The sequence below is a fragment of the Corvus cornix genome, chromosome 19, assembly GCF_000738735.6.
Source record: "Corvus cornix cornix isolate S_Up_H32 chromosome 19, ASM73873v5, whole genome shotgun sequence".
Classification (NCBI taxonomy): domain Eukaryota; kingdom Metazoa; phylum Chordata; class Aves; order Passeriformes; family Corvidae; genus Corvus; species Corvus cornix.
In genome coordinates, this window is record NC_046348.1 from 8,703,471 (window position 1) to 8,724,531 (window position 21,061).

The 21,061-nt window shown below is 38.5% G+C and overlaps 1 protein-coding gene across 2 annotated transcripts in view; it reads left to right on the forward strand.

Moving 5' to 3' along the window:
* Positions 1-18,249, forward strand: part of BRIP1 (BRCA1 interacting protein C-terminal helicase 1) — a 47,370-nt gene extending 29,121 nt beyond the window's left edge. For both annotated transcript variants that reach the window (XM_010402334.3, XM_010402335.3), the window contains exons 15-20: positions 2,055-2,214; positions 2,555-2,676; positions 12,784-12,896; positions 14,350-14,432; positions 15,662-15,979; positions 16,684-18,249. In XM_010402334.3, the coding sequence (XP_010400636.1) occupies positions 2,055-2,214; positions 2,555-2,676; positions 12,784-12,896; positions 14,350-14,432; positions 15,662-15,979; positions 16,684-17,537 (1,650 nt within the window). In that variant the 3' untranslated portion in view covers positions 17,538-18,249. The remainder of the gene's footprint in view (positions 1-2,054; positions 2,215-2,554; positions 2,677-12,783; positions 12,897-14,349; positions 14,433-15,661; positions 15,980-16,683) is intronic.
* The last annotated feature ends 2,812 nt before the right edge of the window (positions 18,250-21,061 follow it).

A 21,061-nucleotide genomic window follows, 5' to 3' on the forward strand; every position in this document is an offset into this window, starting at 1 on the left:
GAGAAATACCACTGGGTGGGATGAGAGGAGAGGAGAAAATCAGGGTGAGTGACCCTTAGAAATGAAAGCATGGATAATTTTATTATGAACGTAAATGTGAAATTCAGCTCTACCCAAGTATCTGCTGTCTGTGTTCTCTCCCTGGGCTCCCCTTGGCATGCCTGGCAAGCAGCAGGCAGTGCCAGGAGCCAGCTCAGCAGGGATTGCTGAGTGGGGGCCCAGGCAGCCCCCAGTTCCACAGGAGGAGGAATGAAATCTGGGAAGTTAATGATGTTACAGGCCCTGGCAGATCCCAAATGGATGTACTTAGAGCTGTAATATGTTTGATTCTTTGCTTTCCCAGAATTATCTCCACATCACATCCAAGAACTGAGGCCACAGTGGCAGGCTGGGATGGCAAGATGGACGCTCATTGCTCAGTCACAGTATTACAACCTTTGTAGAAAAAGAGATTACAGACAGGATGCTGCCAGGAAATGACAGAGCTGGGAGGGAAGGGGACAAACAGGAGCACAGACACATTTAGCAGAGATGATTTATTCTGCAGTTACAGCTGTGTGGGGGGGGAAACTGTTCCTACTACTCATTACTTACTCTCTCTATGCTTGCTTGCTAATGGTGTCACATCAGTAGTAAAGCAAGAGTAATTCCCTGAGCAGAGGCTGGGGCAAAGCAGGGAAAATGCAGAATAGCAGACTATTTGTCCCCTCTTGTGAGGAACCCATCCAAATTCTTAATGTCAGAGAATGAGTTCAAATCTTTAATGCTGAGGACATGAAAAATGCAAAGGGCCTTGTAACCGGTTTCCTACAAATTTTCAAATGTGACAACAATTAGTTGTCATTAGTTCTGCTTCACAGTAGCACTTCAACTGTGTATTTGGATGTGGGACAGATTATTTTTGTAACAATTACCCTTTCAAGATCCTGAGATCTTGGCTGGAGTGCACTGGAAACAAGTGGGCTGCAGTGAAGGGATGCTGTGGCTTTTGGAGGAATGCACCAGGGCAAGTGCAGGTTCCAGATGGAGAGTTTATGTAGCCTGGAGCAAAATATGGAAAAGTCTTCAGGAGGGGAGTTGAGGGAAGTGCAGACACATTAAGAGCACAGCCCTTATTGAAGAATCTGTGAATTTAAACCTCTGTATATGAACCTCAGTAACTGCACTGAGTCAGTAACATGCTAAAGATCACTGAACAGCAAAAGGGTGAAAGAAAGGATTTAATCCTGTCCATTGAACCAGATCTCCTTGGTTCACTCTGGAATGTGTTGCTTGCCTTGCTCTTGTCTCAAAGGCAGTGCTGTGCAGCTGAAGGAGGGACTTGTTTGCTCCCTGACTTGATAGAACTCATTGTAGAAATGGATGCATTTGCTAAATGATCCCCACCTAGCTGACTTCAGGCTCTGTGTTAATTTTAGCCTTTGATTTTTATAATGCAGCACACATTTTCACTATTTGCATTAGATGTGGAACATGTTTATTTGCTTGCAAGAATTGAACATGTTCTGGTTTGGAGTGAAATATGCACAGTTCAGAGTTTGGTAGGTGTAACAAAGCTGATGAGCTCTTCAAGAAGCAGAGAGGCTGATAAATCCTACATCAATATTTCTTCCCCCAACTTCTCTATGTAAATTTTCAAAAATTGAAATGTTTTCGAAATTTAAAATATAAAGGCTTGTTTCAAATTAATTTGGAATTTGTTCCTGATCTTACTTATGGATCTCTTGGTAATCAGAGAAACAGGTAACTTCCATTTTTTTCGGATAACATTCCTCTGCTTTGAGGAATACCACAAGATGCTCTTTAGTGGCCACTGTCACAGGTTTAGAGAGTTTTGCTTTGATAACTCAAAAATCTGCATTATTTCTAATTAGCAAAATAAGTGCCCCCCCTGTTTCCCAGGTGCTGCACAGCTGAGTTTCTGTGCATGGTAGGAAAACTTGTATTTACAAATTCAAAAGCTGAATAATATAACTTTACTGAAAGAAATATGTTTGTTTGCTTTATTTGAGCAGTTCCAAGGGGTTGGCATGGATTTTTCTGTTGGTTTTCAGATGCTGGACAAGTTAAAGGATCGTTGGATGCACACTGGCTTGTGGAGAAACCTGGAGGATGTTAAAACAGTCATTGCAGAGCCCCAGGGAGGGGCCAAGAGTGACTTTGATGAGCTGCTGAAAATCTACTATGATGCAATCAAAAGTAAAGGAGAAAAAGGTACATTTTTCAGACGTTCAGAATAGTTGATGCAGACTCTTCAAGTAAAATTCAAGGTTTAACATTTAACATTTTGTTGTAGATGCACATTGTTCTGGCATATTTAATTACCACTGTATTATATAATGTAAAATTATTTTGCTATTTGATAGTCAAAATCAGAATATTATTGATCAAACTGGAGATAATGTCATCCTTCTAACAAGTCTCTATTTTTATAGCCACTCACCTTTTCCAGCCAGTATATTATGCTATATTAAGTTTAGCTCTTTGAAACATTTTTGTGAAACCTTCTCCTGATCCTCCCTGGAATAATCTGTGTGCTCCTGTCCTGTTGCAGATGGAGCTCTCCTGATAGCTGTGTGCAGAGGGAAGGTCAGTGAGGGGCTGGATTTCTGTGATGAGAATGCCAGGGCAGTTGTGACCATCGGAATCCCCTTTCCAAACGTGAAGGACCTTCAGGTGGGACACCAGAGTTGCACTTTATATCATATTTAAAACTCTAAATATGCACAACATACTTTTCCTCTATGTGCACCCTTGAACTTGTCTCAATGCCATTTGAATTCTTTGAGTTACCTTGCACAGGTAAGAGGAGGAGCAGCTTTAAATACTGCTTTAAATAAGGCAGGTTATTGCAGAAAACAGGTGCAAAGATAAAGATTGTTTAATTATGTTTTTATTTTACAATATGACTGTGTATGTCCCTCTGCTTGCAGTATCTCACCTTTCTAATCTCATTGCCTTGTTTAGTGTAATTATATGTCCCCACTTCAGCACAGAGTGGAACTGGAAACCTTTTCCAAGCTTGTGCTGCTTTATTAGCTTGCAATTTTGAAGCATGAATTTATGACATAACATAAACTCTTCCTGGATACTGAGGACAGCACTATTTGGAATATTCAACCTTTGTGTAATTTTAGGCAGAAACTTGTAAGCGCCTTGTAAAAACAGCATTTGGAAATGGCTCCAGTTAAATAAATTTGAAACTATTTGTGTTTTTCAGGAGGTGGTGAAAGCAGCATCCTGTTGCACTGCTGTGTAATTGCCCACCTCAACACTTCCTTCCTTTTGACTTGAGCAGGGCTTGTCTGACAGACAGATGATGTTCCATTAGAGCAGGCACTTCATAGCTGAAAGGAAAAGAAAGCCAATAAATATATAGAAAAGTATTTTTCTAGGCTTTCTGCTTACTGAAAAAAAGGTTTATTATTGGCTAGTTTGTAATACCACTTCCTCCTAGTGGTCTGTGCCACTGAGCTGCTGCCACTACTCCCAGTCACTGTCACTACTCTGTCCTGTGTGTTCCCTTTGCAAGCTTTTGGGATCACTCTGTGAAGCCAAGATACAAAGTGAAGAATCAGAGAATAAATAAATATCATGAGCAGCTGGATTCTGGTTCTGACTAATGCCAAATCAAACAGGAAAATGATAGGTTCGCACTTGAAAGGCCAAACAGAGTCAGCTTTGGTTTGAGAGATGTGTTCTGAGCTTAAGTGAATAAGCAAAGGCTTCTTTGTTGTCTGCAGCATGTGCCTAATTCCAGCCTTGCTGGGAAAAACCCACATCCTACAAGGACCAGGGAGGTTGTGTTAGTGCAGCGTTCTTCCAATGTGTGCAGAATTCCTTGGAGCACTTATTCAGCCACAACGTTTTTTGTCCTTCTGAAATATAATGCACTGTACTGTAGTGTAAAAACATTCCCATTCAAAGGCTACTCTGCACTCTTTTTAGAGTTAGAAGTGCTGTGTTTTAGGGGCATATGCTGACATGGTATTTTGGAAATCCTTTGTCTGTTTTATGGCTGGAACTTTACCATTAATGCCAAATGATTTCCTGAAAGTCAGTGGTTTTGGGTTTTAAATGATACAAAATTAGATAGAAAAGAATGTGTCATGGATGAATTATCTTCACAGTGGATTATGTTTTGATTTTACCTTGAGTTCAACCAAATATTTCATATAACAGAATCACAGGCAGTACAACCCATTTCAGATACCTATATTTTAAAAATCAGAGTTCTGTTGAACTATTTTTTTAAATTAGACTGAAGAAAATCCCTAAATTTTTCAGTAGGGCTAGAAACAGCAGCTGCCAAATTGCAAGCAGCTCAAGGTTTGAGTGTGTCTGTTTAGAGATGGGAATGCCCAAAGCTCTGCAGTGATCAATTCTGGATGAGAGAAGGGCAGGCACCAGTCTCTCAGCATGAGATTTGCAGAGCTGCTGCATGGCAGAGCTCCTTGCAGGATGCTGGAGGAAATGGTTTTTATTTTAAACATCTTTATATTGAACAGGGTTTTGTTTTGCTCAAGGTTTTAGGTTTATCAGATCCCCAAAAATTCTGGATTAATGCCCATTTGTTTTACCAGTTGAGTTGCAAGAAGGATAAAGTGAAGGAGGGTCACGCTGAAGAAGGTTATTAGTACCTTTGTAGAAATATAAATGAAAATTGGAAGATGAAGCATCTTTTTCTGCTCAGGAAAGGACTTGGAATTCCCAAATGCAGCAGTTAAAAGTTTACAGGATAGTTACAACTTTTGCTGTTGTGATACAGTTGGTTGGTGTTTCTTTGGATTTTGTAGGTGAAGCAGAAAACTGGGTAAACCCTGGAACTTTTGGAGAGGGACTTGAGTTTTCAGCAGACGTAAAATTCAAAATGCAGTGACACAAGTCAGGTTGGATTTACACAGAAAATGCTGCACACAGGTCCATCTGTGGCTCTCACACAGCAATAGGTGCTCAGTAGAGGTACCAGAGAAGGAAACTGATAAGATGATTAATAATGACATTCCTTTAAAAATAGGAAATGCAAGTGATTAACAATTCCCTTGGACTATCCATGAATTATATCCTTCTGGGATTGGTTTAAATCACTAAAAAGTGCTCAGCTTCTACATGAAAAAACACTTGAATGTCTGCTTTTTGGGTTAATAAAAGTCCTCTTAAGCCTCAATTCCATAACCCCTTACTCCTGCACAGAGCTTTTACTTGTGTGAGTAATCCCTTTAATACTCCCAGGACTGAGCACAACCAGCAGGGTTTGTGGAATTGTACCTTTGGAGACCGATATTTTATGTTGGCAGTTTGATGTTGGCTCATCTCCACTAATATGACTTGTCTGTGATCAACCTGCTTTCTAAATATGTTTTATGATTTGTAACTTGATTGAATAGCAGTGAGCTGTAATATTAGAGAACATAAATAATGTGACAGCAAGAGATGTATAATCCCACATATGTGTTATCTGATGCTAACATACTCTTAATTAACTTCTCTTAGATATTTTGAAGTGTAGTATTTTGGATCCAGACATCAATCTTGGGCAAGAAACTCATTGTCAAGTGTGATGAATAATATCCAATTTTAGTTTTTCCATATGTTTGTGCTAAATATATGCCACAGGTCCTGGTATTAAATGGCAAACATTTGGATTCCTTAAGTAACTATGTGCTTTTATAAGTTACAGTATTTTCTGTGGAGGTTTTAAAGAGAGTAATTTAGTTTCACCTCAACATTTTAGGCACACTGTGTTTTAGGTTCACTGGGTTTCACAAAGAGAAGAATCTAAAACACTTTGTCAGTGTTAGGGAGAAAGAAGTGATTCAGGTTCGGAAGCAGACCTGATTAGAAACAAAACTGATTGAAGAAAGAGGCCAAACCCCTAATTCTGTGTTATTGCAAAGGGTTTCATATTGCTGAAGAATCAGGTTGCTAAAACAAAATAATATAAAAGAAATGTTCAAGGATTGCTCAAAGCACTGGTGCTCTCAATGGTAGAGTTTGGCTCAAGTGAAGCAGGAAAATTTATTTCAGAGCCAAAAATGACTTCTTTGGCTGTGACCAGGATTTCCTCTGCCCACCTCTGGGACCTGAAAATAGAGGTAGGAAAATCTGATTTTGGAGCCAAGTGTGACTTGTTTAGTTCAAGTCATAATTTACTGTTCTTACCTTGGGGAGCTGAAACTAAAGCAGCTCTCTCCGAAATGTTGATAATGGGCAGCTCTGAAGTGCAGGCACTGAGCTCCCCATCCCAGAGAGCATTTCTGCACTTCCACCTCTCCAGATGCTTTTGATCCTGCTACAGTAGAGTGAATTAATCATGGAGCAGCCAGGAGAACTTGACCAAAATACAGCAGAAAATGCAGAAAGTCAGACTCTTTCACATCAGCAGAGGTGCAAGGCAAATAAACTTGGTAAGGCTGGGAGTTCTGAGCAGTGGCATTGCTCAAGTTTGCCTTTAATGGGAATTATTTCCCATGGCTGCCATAGGGGGAATATTTCCTTTGTTGTTTCCAGTATCGTAACTTGTAACACGAAGGAAAACATCACTTCAATTACAATTTTCTGGGGTTTATGTAACTTAATGATACAAAAATTTTGCAGCTTTTTGGCTGAAGTTTCTTCTTCTCCTATCTCAACAAATCGAGATATTTCTATCATTTCAGAATAATGGCATGTTTCAATATTGAATTTCTAGTCCTTGTGGCAGTTTTTAAGCCTATATGCTTTGTGTCCCTTGAAAGGAGAAAGAAACTTGTGCTACATAAGTGGTTGCTGAAATAATTAATTTCTTATTTACCGTATTCTAGGAAAAGCAAGATTTCTAAGAAAATTGTTATTTTAATATTTGATTTAATTAAATTATTATTATGCTAAACCAGAGTTGAGAAACATCCCTTGCACTGTATTAATTTCCTCTTGCTTTTGCACCACTTAAAAATGTATTTTCACTTAATAAAAAATACGGGCAAACTGGTACAGAAAATTACATTTTATGGGGAGGTCATTGTTGTGTTACATTTAGTAGAAAATTCCCAGTGAAGTTAAGAATTTTTTAGAGATAGAAGACTTTTAATCTCTTCTTTATTCCAGTACTGTGAGAAAAATTACAAATAGAAAGTGGGGAGCAGAAAACCATTTCTGAAACTTTCATGGGTGCTGTGGTAGCACTGAGATACCTTAAAAGCCCTTAAAAGTTCCCACTTTTCTGCAAATAACAGTGGTCATAAACAGTCCAAGCCATCCACACTCTTCTTGCATCCAACAGAAATTGTGTTAATTAAGAAAACAAAACTATTTGAGAGACTGAATTTGTGGGAGCAGCTGTAAGATCCTGTGGAGCACAGCGTTCCTGTGGCTGGGAATGGGGACATGTGAGTTCAGTGTGACAGGTAAGACAAGTGGATGGCATTTCTGTTCTGCTGGTGCCAGGCTAATGTCAATATGTTGGCCCAGATCACAAAATCATCCCTGAATATATCCCGAAGTTAAATAATCCTACAAATCAAAACTTTCCCTTTGCGTTTAATAGTTCACTTTTCCAATCCATACAAAAAATTTCCAAGTGATTTTCTTGTGTTTATCTTGTCCTTAGCAAGTAGTGGTGACCTTTAAGTTTTTCCTTTGCTGTCAGAGTGTGTTGAAAGCTGTGAGAGTGAAGCTCTCACCGTGGGGATTTGTAGGGATGAGTGACACTCACACTCCAGCTCGGCCGCAGCATGCGGAGCACAGGCACCAGTGTTGGACCTCAAGGGAGCCTCCTGGATTTTTTTCACTTCTGCTTCACTGGAAATGGATTGAATTTTCTCTTCAGAGCGGAGTTTTGGTTGCATTAGATTTTAATCAAGTCACTTGTTCACAGCCCCTCAAAGCCTGTGAGGCTGAGATGAGTAGATGGGCCTGGGGTGAATGTGCCACGAGCTTTGTCAAACCCAAAAAGCCCCGGATCTGGGGATGCTGCACAGTGTAGCTGACAATACTAAAAGTGTTCCGTGCTTGCAGTGTTACATAAGCTTCCCATCTCTCCCAGACTGGGATTCAGAGTCAGAATACCGGGCAGGATATGGCCATGAAATACCTGGTGAGTTCAGGATAAGAGGAATTGAGCTTTGCGCAAAGGAGGAAATGCTGCTTGGCTGCCCTGGGAGATGGGACTGGCCACTTCTGATGGACAGGGCTTTGTCTTTGGCTTGTTTGCCCTTATCTTGAAGTCATATCTCATATTTAAGCTTTTGGGTTATGGGGAAGCAAGCCAGCAGTGTTTTCCCATATATAGTTTATTTGCCACTTTTGTTCCATGTTTTTAATCTCAGTAATTTTGGGTTATATCTCCATTCACGTTGCACTGTTCAATCCCAATATCTTTGCATGTCCCCTGTGAGACAGAGCAAGTCTGAGATCTGGATTGCTTCCTTTTTTTATTCAGTGTTACCCAAGGAAGGCAATTTTTATAAGTGCACATAGAAATTTTCAGGCAGAAAAGGTCACTTGAACAATTTCTGTGTAACAGCATCCTGAGGATAATTGAGCAGTACAAAGTATTGATCATGTCTCATTCACAGTTTGGGGGGGTTGTTGATGTTTCATAAGGAAATGCAGTATTTATCTGTGAAAATAAAAGTGTTATATTTGTGTCTAGTGACCTGATTTAGGTATATGAACTCATTAGAATGACCTTAATAAATTACTGTAATCTACAGATTCTAGTTTGGTAAAATACAGCTAATAAGCATTTTCTTATTCCTTATTATTTATGTATTAATACTGCACTTGGAATACTTGGAGCATTTAAAGATAAAATCCTGCCATAATATCTTTTTCCTGTGGGTTAATAAATGGAAATACTGTGTTTAGAGACAGCTTTGAGTGGGTCTGTGAGGAGTGAGGATGTTTGAAGCTTGTTCTGTGACTCACCCAGGCCTTTACGTGTGCATTATTTGTCTTAAGCCTCACAGCCCTTGTTACTGCTTTTGAAGTGAGTGAAATGCTACACTGTTTAATGCTGCTTCTATAAAAGAATTTTCAGATGTAAAAGAAAAGAAATGGGTTTTCATGTCTTAACTTTCCTCTACTCACAAACTTTTATGGTTCCTTGGCATTCGTCAGGAGGAAAGTAGATGGCAAGCGTGTTCCTGAAAAATTCTAATTATTGCTATTTCAGGTGGAAGAGAGGCTCTAAGTGGACACGTGAGGTTTTTAGGATGGGAGATTTGCCTAAAAAACATTTAAATGTCTTTTTTGGGGTGGAAGCAGGGAGTGACCACCTGGTATTTTTTCTGCTTGTTTGTTTTTAAGACGTTGGGAATTAGTAGATGTTAAACATGAATGTGGCTTTTAACAATTTTTTTGGATGATGTGAGCAATGGTCTTTGTTTTTATTACTATTTTTCCTCTCATAAAACCAGAGAAACAAGTTAGTGGAATGGCAGCAAGCATTTCTGTTCATTTTCTAGTTTTTCTTTCCGTGGAGGAGAGTTTTGGGGAGGGAAGGGCATGGGCTGATCCAGGTGTGGATGTGCCACCTCTGCCTGTGGCCATGCAGTGACACAGGCCCAGCTTTATTGGCCTTTTCCAGCTGTTTTCTCTTCCTTTAACCTACCAGAGAAAACAGGAGGCAGTTGGAGATGTTCGTGAGGTCATGTTCTGTAAAGAATAGGCCTGACTTGTTCAAAAAAATTTCTAAACTGTTACTTATATTTGTTCTTAAAAAGCAAAGTTTGCATTTGATTCAATGGAGTAATGTGTTAAAAATACCCCTCAAAACTTTGCCAGTTGAAGTAATAGCAAACACAGTTTATTTTGCTGATTTAAATGGCACAAAATAAACAAATGGACTTAGTCCCTTCAACCTTCGTGTCGTAGTACTGGCAGTGATAAATCAGTTCACAGTATTCAGATTAATTTTTCTTTAGAAACAATTAGTCCATAATAGATCTATATTTGTATACCTTGCTGTTAAAGACTGTTAATTCTGAATAAACCTGGTTGAGCCTGGTGTGTTGCTAAAAGGCTGCAGGTTCTGTGTGTAAATTTGCAGGTTATTTTGGGAAACAAAACCAAGCTGTAGTTTTTGAGTTACTTCTCTCAGCTTTGTGCCATGAACTAACTCATATTATCCATGGTCAACAAAATGTAAATCAATTTATGTATTTATATATCACTTGAATCCTGAATAAGTCTGAGTTTCTTCACGTGAAAGAATATCACCACAGGTAACTTATTTTAAAATTGAATGTAACAAATGTCGTTTAATGTTGTTGTCATTGGAGAAAAACCTCTGTTGCTAATTTTGTTTGAAAAAATACACTGGAAAATCCTTTTGAGTTGTAGCACAAACTGCCTCCAAGTATCTTTCCAAGCCTTTAAAAAAAAAAAAAAAAGGTTCATGGCATTTATCTATTTTCACTGCTATTTCCCAGTTAATATTCCAGAGTGAAAGATGTCGAACTAATTAAGCATTAAAAGCAGGAGAGGTTTGCAGGTAGAACGTGGGGAGATTTGAGTGAACATGGCTGTGCCCATGACCTCCCAGACAGATCAAAGCCTAATCTGGGTGACAGCTACAGGATGGCAGAGCTTGCCAGGGGCCTTGTGCAGCTCTTTGTCTGCAAATCCTGCCTGAGAGCTGGGAGGATGTTTTTAAGGATGAACAGGTAAAAGTAAAAGGCTGTCTTTTGACATTTTAACTAATCCCTTCTAGCCTGTGGTTTCCTGCACATTGTGGATATTTGCTAGCAGGAGGCACTGGCTTTTTCACATATGTAACATGTCAGCTTGAATCTGGCGTGGGGTTGATGGGGGGGAATGCAGCAGTTCCACAATGAAATAGATTCTGATTGCATTAAAATGACAGGCCCTGGCCTTTTACCTGCAGCAGCTTCCCCATGCAGACTGAACTCACAGCAATGCAGGTTGTCATCAGCTCCTGCTGAGACAGGAGCACTGCAGTGACAAAATAGAATGGTTGTTTTCTGGTAACCCTTTCAAAATTAATATATGGGAGTTTTAAAGATACGTTACACACTTAGAGCAAGGGATTGGGGTTAAAAAAACCCCAAACTCATGGGGTTTTATATTAAAAAATGGGTTTTATATGATTTGAGCAATGAAATGTCATTGGTGGTGTGCATACAAGCAATAAACACTTGATAGCACTGACATGTATTAGAAGAGTGTGAAAGTAATGTATTTTATTTAGATGATCTGACTGGTTTGCATTTTACTGCTACTTCAGTCCGTTTATGCACGTATTTAAAAATAATGTCATTTTTTCAGCGTAAGACACAGGACCACTTATTCCAATACTGTTTGCACAGTCTGCAAGAGGCTGATGAACCTCCACTTGTTCCAAATGGCCATAATCTCACTGATAACAAAATTCTTCAAAAAATGAAATAGTTATAAAACTTACCAGGACTAGAAGACAAGTGCAAAACACATACAGGAATATTTTGTCAATGGTTATGTTTTGAAGGCTTCAGTGAACTTTTCCAACATTGTTCCTCATTTCCAAGGGTGAGCAGTACCCTTTTCTTTCTCCAGGTAGTATTTCAGTTTGTAGAAATGCACAGATAAACTCAAGTTCCTTTTTGAGGAATGGTTTTAATGTTCATAAACCATTCAGAAGAAATAATCTTCTGTTTGGAAAATTACAAAGGAAACCTCACATGCCAGTCAGTAAATTCTGAGTGACTGGAGCAAATATTAAATCTGTGAAATCAAACTGAATTTACTTTCTGGCTGTAAAGATTGAATTTGTAAATTTGACAGGCAATTTAAAGGGCATAAGTACATAAAATAAAATTTCTTATCCAAATGCAACTTGAAAGTTACTTGTCAGAAGAGGTTAGAAGTCTGCTGTTTTCTCTCCTGAAGCGTGTCCTTTCACTTGTCAGTTTAGAAAGGTTAATACTGTACAAAAGAGCAACAGAAAGACCCTTTTTGGTGTAGTTTTATGTTTGTTAAAAAAAAAAATCTTGCTGAATAGTAATGATAAATCTTTTTGATATATGTAATGTTCTAATGCACATTGTTCCAGTTCAGACCAGGCACTGTGTGTGTGGTTATCCATCAGACTGGGAAGGAGAGGCAGGGATTTCTTGGGCAGCTGGTTCCCAAGATTTTGAAGCATCAGGGATGTGTTTTTTAAACAGGGGAACGTTTTTCCCTGCCTGATCTCCCCATGGCCTGCAGGCCTTGGCTGCCTCTTTCTCTGGTAAAAGATTTCCACACCACAGGAGGTGATGCCAAGCTGGGAATTAGGTTTGGTGTTGCTGACTTCTGGTCATTGGGAGAGGCCACTCTGTCTCTAAAGCTTTCTCAGCTTCTGTAGAGGAAGAAAAGTTGTATTTGCTTAACCCTCACTTGGGAAAAGTAGGGTCTGGTCCCAGCTCTAGATGAGGAGTCAGTTTTGTGATAAAGGGAAGGATGGAGATCTCCAGTGGGTCATTTCCTTCCAGAAGGGCCAATAAAATGGGGTTTGGAGTCCATCTACCTGCACCAGATGGTTTGGGGTTTTTTGCCTGTGTGAACAGTTTGTCCTTCTCTTGCTGGCACAGATTTAAATGAGTGTGTGGTGCTCATGTCAATACATTTAAATTATTGGAGCAGATTACAGCTAAGAGCAATTTTAGAAGCCAGAATTGGTTAGTGTACAAAATACAGAGCTGAAACACCAAAGCAAGATTTATATATTCTCTTATTTAATCAATGTTTGCTTGTTTTCCCCTTTTAGAATATCTCTTTTTCAACATAATTAATAAACCCAATATTTTATGTTTTCTTTCTTAGGTTGAATTGAAGAGGAAGTACAATGACCAGCACAAAAGTACAAGAGGCCTTTTATCAGGGAGTCAGTGGTATGAAATTCAAGCTTACAGAGCTCTTAACCAAGCCCTGGGAAGGTGAGATAAACATAACTAAAACTATATAAATTTGTAGAAGGTATTTTTGGGGAAATCTTTAAGGATTTATTCCCCACTTTTAGGACAAAGGGGATAAATAAGGCCAAACCCCTCATATTGCAGATTTTGTCTCTTGAGCTGTTCTGTGCTGACAACTCCCTGCTTTTCAGCCTGTTGAGTATTTGAACATTGTTATAATTCAGAGATTTTGTTTTACATTCAGAATCCACTTCAATTTGGTTGAAGTTTTATTGCTCATAGTCCAGATATACAGGGGAAAAAAGCATAAGCAGAGACAAATAGTTCTTGAGCTTTAAAGCAAATGAAAATCCTTAGGACTTTTCCAATACACTGATTGTTCACACTGTCAGTGGGCTCAGAACAGTTGTTTGATATTTAGCCTACAAGTATTTTTGAAGGGGAGAAATAGCAGTGGGGTTTTTCAGACCTTTGCAAAAGGTCAATTCAATTATTGTGCTCACTGATCTCTTCCCAGATTTAGAAGTAGTGGTATAGCTTCCCTTTCCTAGATGGAAAAATTCTCCCAAATGTTATTAACAGGGTAGAATTAATTCATCCTCCTTCAACAAAATTTATCATAGAAATAAAGATTAGAACTGTCATCCATATCTGTCATAGGTGCTGTGCCTCTGTCATAGATATGCAGAGCCACAGAAACATCAGCTGGAAAGCTCTTCTTGTTTGAATTAGTCCTAATGCAAATGTGATGACATAAATGAAGGCTTAGAGAGAAAACTGAGAGAAATTGAAACATTAGGAAATCTCATTGTGGGTTCTTGTTGTTACAGGTCTGATTTCTTAAATTCCTCTTTGGAATAGAAGAGTATTAATTAAAATTTCTTAAGAAAAAGCTCAGTTGTGGAATACCAATAGTGAAATAATAACTGTGAAATCAGCTTGAATTTAAATCAAGTTTTAGTGACAATTGCTTATTGTACAATTTATCATTTGAATGGTCTAAAATGGAGAAAATAGACTTCCATTCTGACACAAAAGTACAAATTCCTTATAAAACCAGGAGCCAAAGCCCTTGCTGACCTGAGATGTGGGGAAGGATGAAGGTGTATGAGGAGGATTTTGATAAAACCAGAACATTCCACTAAGCTGGCAGGAATGTCTGTAATATTTACACTGCCCAGTTATGAGTGGAAAACAAATGATGTGGTTTGATTGGCTGTTGAATATTTGTGTGCTTTTTTTTTTTTTTTAAATTTAACTGTTTTCATGTAGTAAATTCATCAGTTGAAAGAAAATTAAGCTTCTGTGGCATCCATAACAATTTTTGGTGCATACAGTAGAAATGCACTTCCTGTATAATTTTGCATGTTCCAGCTGATTTACTGCAATCCCTGTTTCCTAATTCCCACAGATTTTTGCTGTGGGCCCTCTAATTACATAAACACTCTTTTTTTTTTTCCCCCCTCACTTTTAGGTGTATAAGGCACAGGAATGACTGGGGGGCTCTTATTTTAGTTGACGACCGCTTCAGGAATAACCCCACTAAATACATAACTGGTAAGGGGTAAAATCTTTTGGGGAAACTTCCTAATATTGAAGAATACTGAAAACTCAGAATTACAGTAATATGATTGTACAAATACAGGTGAGTAGGAGGGGTCAGAATGTACCACAACCAAGGAACAGAAATTGAACTGCTGAATATTCAATATACAACAAGGGTTTTCTGTTTATAGTTTTATACTGGGTAGAAATAAATGCAGATGAAGTAAAACAAAACATGTGCTGCATACAGCCTGAAAAAATAACTAAAAATTAGGAAATAAACTGCTTGGGAATGAGTTCTTACCTCTGTTCCTGCCCTTTTTGCTGGGCAGAGCTGAGCTCACTCAGCCCATGCTGGGCGTAGTCAGCAGGTGGAGCTCAGCTGCTGCAGTTGAGTCCAGCTCCTTCTCTGATGTGTTTGTACTAAAAATACATTGAAATTATTGGAGTAAACACAGATAATTCATATAGGAACACAATTAATCTCTATGTTCAACACTTGGTAAGATTCCTTTCTCTAAAAAGTAAAACTTCACAGAAGAATGAAGTTCTCTGTTGTGGGTTTGGGTTTTTTTGGGGTTTTTAATTGATATTGAACGGATTTTTAAATGGGTTCAAAACCACTTTCTAAAACTGAGGAAGTCAGTTTTTGCTTCACCCTTGTGTGCTCCAACATTATCTAAAAAGCTGTTATGCTCAAGACATCTCGTATTTGAGAATTTTAAATATTCTTTTGATAGGAGCAGGTTTTATTATATTGTAACCGTGGAGCAGTTGTGATTCTTTCTGAGTTACTGTTACTTAACCTGAAACAAAGTTGTAAAAAGCTTCATTATATTCAAATTTTTATCAGACCCTGTTAATATGATAATAAATAGCTGTACTCTGTGAAGGTTGCTTTTAAATAATTCATGATAACAAGCAGAATGAACACCCAGGCATCAAAGAAATATAATGATGTTTATGCAAGGCAGCAGTTTGACCCTAACAAAAAGACTAGTGAAAAAGGAAAAGGCTCTTAATACAAAAAGAAGGATATTTTTACTGTTGCTTATCAGAATACTGCCATTTCCAGCCCTGGAAAGGAGGAATTGCATTGTTGTAGTTTCATGAGCAAACTCGTGAAATCTTTGAGGCTATACCTGCACAAAAATATTTTCACTCTATGGTGCTATTTACTGATGTGAAATACCTGATACAGCTGCTGTCATTTTGGAGTCAGATTTTTTTTTTTCCCCTAGGATTATCTAAGTGGATCCGTCAGCAGATCCAGCACCATGGGAATTTCGGCAGCGCTCTGGAATCCCTGCACGCGTTTGCCCTCAGAAACCAGGGGACTGGGGATGCTTCCTCAGAGCATGGCAGGGAATTCCCTTCCCATTCCAGGGACCTGTCACAAGGCTCTCAGCAAGAGGCAACCATTCATCTGTCACCAGATGTTCCTGCTAAAAGTCAGGGGCAGAATTTGGGCTCAGAAGTTCATTTTACTGCAGCCATCAGCTCAGTTCATCCCACAGCATCAGATCAGCCAAGTTGCAGGACGGCAACAGTGAAACAAAGTATGTTCATTTCCATTGGCAATTTCAAATGTGGAGTTCCATCTTTTGTGGAAGAAACAAATGTTTTTTAAAATTACAGAAGTGCTATAGTGGAAAATGATAATTATTCACAAATGTGGATGAGTTGTGCTCAACAGACTGAAATTAATTCTCGTTCCATCTGGTTGTCTGAAAACAATAATGTTTGATAAGTTTATAGTACAATCAAAAATGTTTTCATTTTAATTTCCTTTTCCATTGAACACTATGAATATAATTTAAAATATATTTGAAACACATCAAGATTAGCATTATTGCAAGTTGAGTGCCCTGGTTCAAGCTACATCTCTTGTTTAGACATTGCTGTGAGACACCTTCCACGTGATCTCCTCTAGCTCCAGCTTCACAAGTAAAATCCATCCCTAAATTTTAGGAAAGCTTACGATTTCATTTCAATCAAGAAAGAGGTGAATAAGATAATAGCACAATAATAAAATATTATAGATTTCAAATCCAGTCATACTCTACCTTTATATGCCTGTTAATCTATTCATTTAATTAAGACAATTCATGTGCAAGGATAGTTGTAACCTCTGGGCTTTTGTTTGTATTATTGTTTTTAATGAGTATTATAAAATCACCGTAAACCTAAAACAGTGGTGATTTTGATGTGCTAAACGTGCTGTAAATCAGATATAATTCATTTGTTTTGTGATTTTTCCCAGGTGACCAAAAAGTTGATGTAGAGAGCCATTCTCACCATGTAGAACAAAGAAGGAAACATATGGACTCCTCCCCCAAAATGCCAGCAATTAAAATGGAGACAGAAAAAATGAATGGATGGACTAGTGCTGATATTGTGGAAGAGAATTGCTGCTCTAAACCACTGACTTCAACTCCTGTGGCCAAGAACTGCAGGGCCACAGTGAGCAGCAGACAGGAGCATGTGAATTGGCCTAGTGACCTTAGTGATAATTTAAATCAATGCCAATCATCATTAATTGCAGAACATAAACCAAGCGGACCAGAATCATGTTTGGAAACAACTCATTTTTCAGTTCAAAATGCTGAGGCTCCAGCTGCTGAAGGACATCCTGATAAACTCCAGCTTCCAGCTGAGCCCTGCAGGGATTTCCCTTCAGCAGCAGGGAGAGCTGAGCCTTCAGCATTAAATGTGGCTGAGGATGAGGATGAGAGCATTTACTTCACCCCAGAACTCTATGATGATGCAGAACCAGAGGAACAGAGAATTGAATCCCACCTTCCAGCCTGCTGTGCTGTTGGGAATTGGGTGGAATGTGGGAACTCCACAGTCCCTGCTGATCTTTTTGCCATCAACGCCGCAGAAACACTGAACGTGACTGAAAAAACTGAGGCTGGCAGGAGAAGTCCCCATGGAATTATGGAAAATGAGAGGAGCAGGGACAGTGCAGTTGATGCTGTAGAGGTGGCTGGTGCAGCAGAAGCAGATCAGGGAGGATCTCAGGGGATGGACACCCCTAAAAGGAAAATCAGCCTTTCCAGATCCCGAAATAAAGGTGTGTCATCCTTTCTGCTGGGCAATAGTGGCACCAGGTGACAATTTCTGTGGGAATCATGGTGAGCAGCCCTTAAAACACCACAGGGTAGCTACAGCTTCCTTGTCCTCATGGATCAGAAGCTACCCTCAGGTTCCATTTCTCATTATATTTTTTGGGTTTTCCCTGGGAGAGTTTTGCAATGTGCAGTTTTCTAGAGATACAATGAAGATTCTTCATCCTGACTTCATGGCTAAAGGATATCATGCCTGGAAATTCTAAATGGAAACCCAAGTAGGATCTGACTTGGAATTATTGGTTTGTCCATTATGGATTTAATTAATCCACCATTAAATACAGTCAAATAATTGTGGTTTTCCTCAGAAAGCAAAACACCCATTTAACCAAATGATGGGTTTCTGTACTTGTTAACATTCTTTTTAAATAAAACATATAAAACAATATCTTTGCAGATCAAGTAATAGATAGATTGAGCCTAAATACCAAAACAGGTATATTCTTCAGTACTTTGATTTATTCCAATTTCTTACGTCAAAATGTCCAGCAGGAGCTGTGCACATTTTGATATTTGTTGAGGATGAGAGGCTTCTTCAGAGAAAAACTTGAGGTTTCTTTACGTTTTCCTTTTATGAGAGGATCTAATTTCTGTTGGTTGGATTCTGTGTTTATTTGTGTCAAAACCTGTTATTATTTCTGTGTCCTATGAGCACATTTTACATGTAACATATAAAATGTAAATTGTACACAAAGGTCTTTGAATCTTGCCCAGTCTATTTTTTTTTGAAGTGTTTTAAGTATTTCTTTCATTTACTGCAATGAAAACAGCCAGGATTTTTCTGTAATAAAACATATTGACATCTCAAGAAAAGATTGTTCATTGCCATCCTAGATTAATATGAAGATGCAGGATTTTTGCAATCTAAAGATTGGCTCACAGGTATTGATATTTTTTGTCTGAGAGTAGAAATGCAGTTATTAACTGGTTATTTTCCACAGAAATTCATCTAAATAACATTTTGAACCCATCTCTACAGAGTTGTGAACGTGCTCATATCAATAGGATTTAAATTGTGCCCTTTCTTTACACAATAAATGCACCTTTATGAAATTGGGCACTGTTTGCAAGAATGGCAAGAACACGTGCATTTCTTTAATTGGCAGTATTTGGCATGAGGCATTTGGTTCCATTTTTGCAATATTGATGATCAAGTTTCCTTGGTTTAGGTTTCCTGGATTTTACTGATGGCTTTGGTTTAGTTGGGATGGCAGAAATTCCAGTATTGAAAACATCTGACCATGTCTAAGGATAAATATTCTTCATTTCTATTTAAATAATGATGAAGTTACTGTTGGTTACTGGCCTCTAGAGCTGTCCTGGCAGCTGTGGCAGGTGCTTTGCAGCCACATTTCCCAGACTGCATTGGCTTGATCCTCAGTTTTCCTAAAGCAAATCTTCTGCACCAAACCACTTTTTGCATTTTGTGTATCTAAATAGATAACAGAAATCACTTAAGCTTTGTGACTTGTCTGCTCATCCAGTGGCCCACAGCCACAGCCTCTTATTTGTCTTTCAGAAGATTGTCTGTCTTTAAATCCATAACACTCAAAAAAAAAAAAAAAAAAAAGAAGAAAATCCATCTACTTTTTCTTATCTGGAGCAGATTGTTCCTTTCTTGATCTTGTGGTGCCTCTTCCTTTGATCAGAAATCCTTTAAGGCAAGGCCTGCTCTGTGTCAAACCACACTCATCTAACACCTACATTTTGTACCAAATGAACCATTATTTTAAAAATATGTATTGAAACATCACTTGATACCGTGTTTCCTTGAAAAAATTTCTATCCTCTAAAAACTCAAATCAACAGGTGGATAAAACCCCTTTGTGTTCTGCTGGGTTTGGAAGGTAAGGGGTGGACTGTTTCTTTTGGTGCAGATTCGTTCGTAATTTATCTTTCTCTTTAATAACTGTGTTATTTGATATGTTAGACGTAAGAATATCCTTTATAGTTAATATATTTATGGTGATTCTCAGAATTAAATGCTGCCCAGCCTGCAAAACGTGGTCAATATACCAAATTTCCTGGAGTTATTTATTTGGATTTATCACATCTATCAAGGCCAAAATATTGAAAATTCTTTTCCTACTTTGATATAATTGCTCACTATAATCTCTGTTGCCTAAAATAATAACAAAATCTTGAATTTATTCAAGGATTGAAAGTTCAGAGGAGATGCAGGAGAAGGAAAGCTGCCCTTAGGCAAAGTGGCTCCTCCCAAGAGAGAAAGGTACCACATCCATGGATTAAAGTACCTGTTCTGAGTGGCTGCTGAATGTTAAGGTGCAAGGGAATTAAGAATGATTTATCATTTAATTTTTCAAGTGAAATAATACAATGAAATAGTTTCTTCCTGATCTGCGGATCTCTGATTTACACGCTCAACAGATACCTTTGTTTCTCCTGGGAAACAGGCACCAATCATCCCAGACTCCTTTGCAAAATTCCCAACAAATTGATAGCCTGCAGTGTTCTAGGCCATAAAATACCTCATATTTTATATGACAGTGTTTCTATTTAAGTGAGGTTAAGCATTTTTAGCATGTTGTATATTGAATTATTAACTAATACAAATGATAAACATTGACCAGATTCCTTTGAGTATTTCAAGTGCTGTATTTCTCTGAAGCGATTTTAATAGATTTAATTTTATTTATATTTAAATGTTCCAATCTGCACAGTTAGAGTATGCAAACCAGTATTTACATGCATTTGTGCATTGCTTTGTTAGAAGGAAACACACAACCAGCCTTGCAGGAAAGGACTTTATTGTGTTGTCTGTGGAGCTGAAATCCTGCCCAAAGCACAGGGTAAGAACAGTTGTTTCATTGGGAAGGATGGGATTTCTGATCCACCCTTTTACTTTCCCAGCTTTGGATACTGGAGGGATATTTTAGAATAATTGGTTCATTTCTCCACTGGATAAATGAGTTATCAGGAATGCACCAGAGACCTGCAGAAAGCCTTCTGAGGGCGAGAGAATTTAAAAGAAGTTATTTTTTCTGGCAGTTTTGTTGATTCGGTAGTCCTGCCACACTGACCCGTCTGGAGCTACAAGGGGCATCTGATATTTGGGACTTAACTGGAGGCAGCTTCTCCTGCCATTATGGAAGGCAGGAAGGAATTATGTGGAGCATAGTGGCCCATTCATTGGGGTTTGTTCCTTCTCAGGATTAGGTGTTAATTTGCTACCAGTTGCTGTGAGAAGTTGGGGAATATCTTGGCACAGTAATTCAGTGAATGCAGTGCATGTTTGCATGGAAGTATCAAAAAGCCAAATGATTGCACTCCTATTCTTTAATGTGTTACCTACCTTGTATGAATTTGGTTTTTAGTCTGTGGTTGGCACATTGAACAAAGTGAGGACGAGCTGCTTTTGGAATTCTTTGTGGTTTTGTGAGACACTTTAATTTGGGAAGGTCTAAAGGCTGATAAAAGTAACAGCAACTCTGCTATTTTTTAAAATAAGCTTCATCTTCAGGCCACTGGGCCGTGTGTGATAATGATGTA